The sequence below is a fragment of the Apis dorsata genome, unplaced genomic scaffold, assembly GCF_000469605.1.
Source record: "Apis dorsata unplaced genomic scaffold, Apis dorsata 1.3 scaffold_739, whole genome shotgun sequence".
Classification (NCBI taxonomy): domain Eukaryota; kingdom Metazoa; phylum Arthropoda; class Insecta; order Hymenoptera; family Apidae; genus Apis; species Apis dorsata.
In genome coordinates, this window is record NW_006263900.1 from 3806 (window position 1) to 5203 (window position 1398).

General features: G+C 20.3%; 1 protein-coding gene across 4 annotated transcripts in view; it reads right to left on the bottom strand.

The window, feature by feature from the left end:
• Window positions 1-1152, bottom strand: part of LOC102679392 (cdc42 homolog) — a 2736-nt gene extending 1584 nt beyond the window's left edge. For 2 of the 4 annotated variants that reach the window (XM_006622654.2, XM_006622655.2), the window contains exons 1-2: window positions 1019-1152; window positions 282-483 (exon numbers count right to left, since the gene is read on the bottom strand). In XM_006622654.2, coding sequence (XP_006622717.1) covers window positions 282-459 — 178 coding nt within the window. In that variant the 5' untranslated portion in view covers window positions 460-483; window positions 1019-1152. Of the gene's footprint in view, window positions 1-281; window positions 484-811 lie in introns of all 4 variants that reach the window. The other 2 variants (XM_006622653.2, XM_006622652.1) reach the window with 2 other exon arrangements.
• Between the last annotated feature and the right edge of the window lie 246 nt (window positions 1153-1398).

Here is a 1398-nt window from a genome sequence, read left to right on the forward strand (position 1 = left end):
TATAATATAATTAAAATCATAAAATATATAAATATAATAAATGATTATATAATTGACATAAATTTATCAAGATTACCTTAATAATTAATAAAATCTTTTAAAGAAATAAATACAGAAATATAAGTTCTGATTAAAAAGAAATTACTTCATTTAATAAAATAAAATGCTAATCTTATTTTTAACAATATCAATCAATATATCATATTTATTTTTATAAATGATTTTTTTTTCTAATCTAATAAACTATAAACTTAATAAATATATGATTAATAAATATTTACCTGCTGTATCAAATAATCCTAAAGTATATGGTTCACCACCAATCATAACAGTTACAGCATAATTGTCGAATACTGTTGGAACATATTCGGATGGAAACTTATTGGTAGTATATGAAATCAACAGACATGTTTTACCTACTGCACCATCTCCAACTACAACGCATTTAATAGTCTGCATTTTTTCTATTTCCTTCGAATATTCCTGTGCAGAAAAAAAAATATAACATGCTACTAAAAGTATACATGTATTTTGTACATAAACTTTCTTATACAAATATTGATATCAATCAACAATATAAAATTATGTTTTATAATATTTGATTTAATTCAATATAATTAAATTTTATCATTTTTTGTCATGTTCCATTATATTCCGTCCAATTACGTTCCTTAATGTATATTTTATTAAATAAATGGAAATATATTTTGAATTTCAAAGGTTACATTTGTCAAGCAAATAAAAAAGAAATATTTATACAACAAATGAAAAAAATAATGATCGTTAATATTCAATAAGTCAATGTAATTACAGAGATAGATTTGTGATGAAATAATTGTTTTTCAGATCGCCATTTTTGGTATTTTGTCAAATCTATCAGCTTCTATTTCGATAAATTATTATTCGAATGTATAATCAAATATATTCAATGATATGTTTCATAATTTAATCCATAATAAAATGTAAATTACATTTAAAAAAGGAGAAAATATACATGAAATTTGACTAAAACACTCACAAGTAACTGGGCGTCGACAACACACTTTACTGTCACAAATTTTTCAAACAAATATAGAAAGCCAACGATCAACGATTCATTATTTCGAAGACATAGAGTCAACTGCCATCTAGGATATTTTAGCCTACTAAAAATGAGTTATTTTTGCAGTTTCATCGATACTATATAATTTATTAAGATAATGTATTAAAAATAATTTTGTTTATCGACTAATTTATTTTATTCAAATTAAAAAAAATAAATAAAGAATAATATAAAATATTTAAAAAATATAATTTATATATTATGGTTAAAAATTTATAAAATATTTTTATTATTCAAAGTCTCTTTTTAATATTAATTTATGATTTATATATTTGCATTAAATATTAAAATATAAT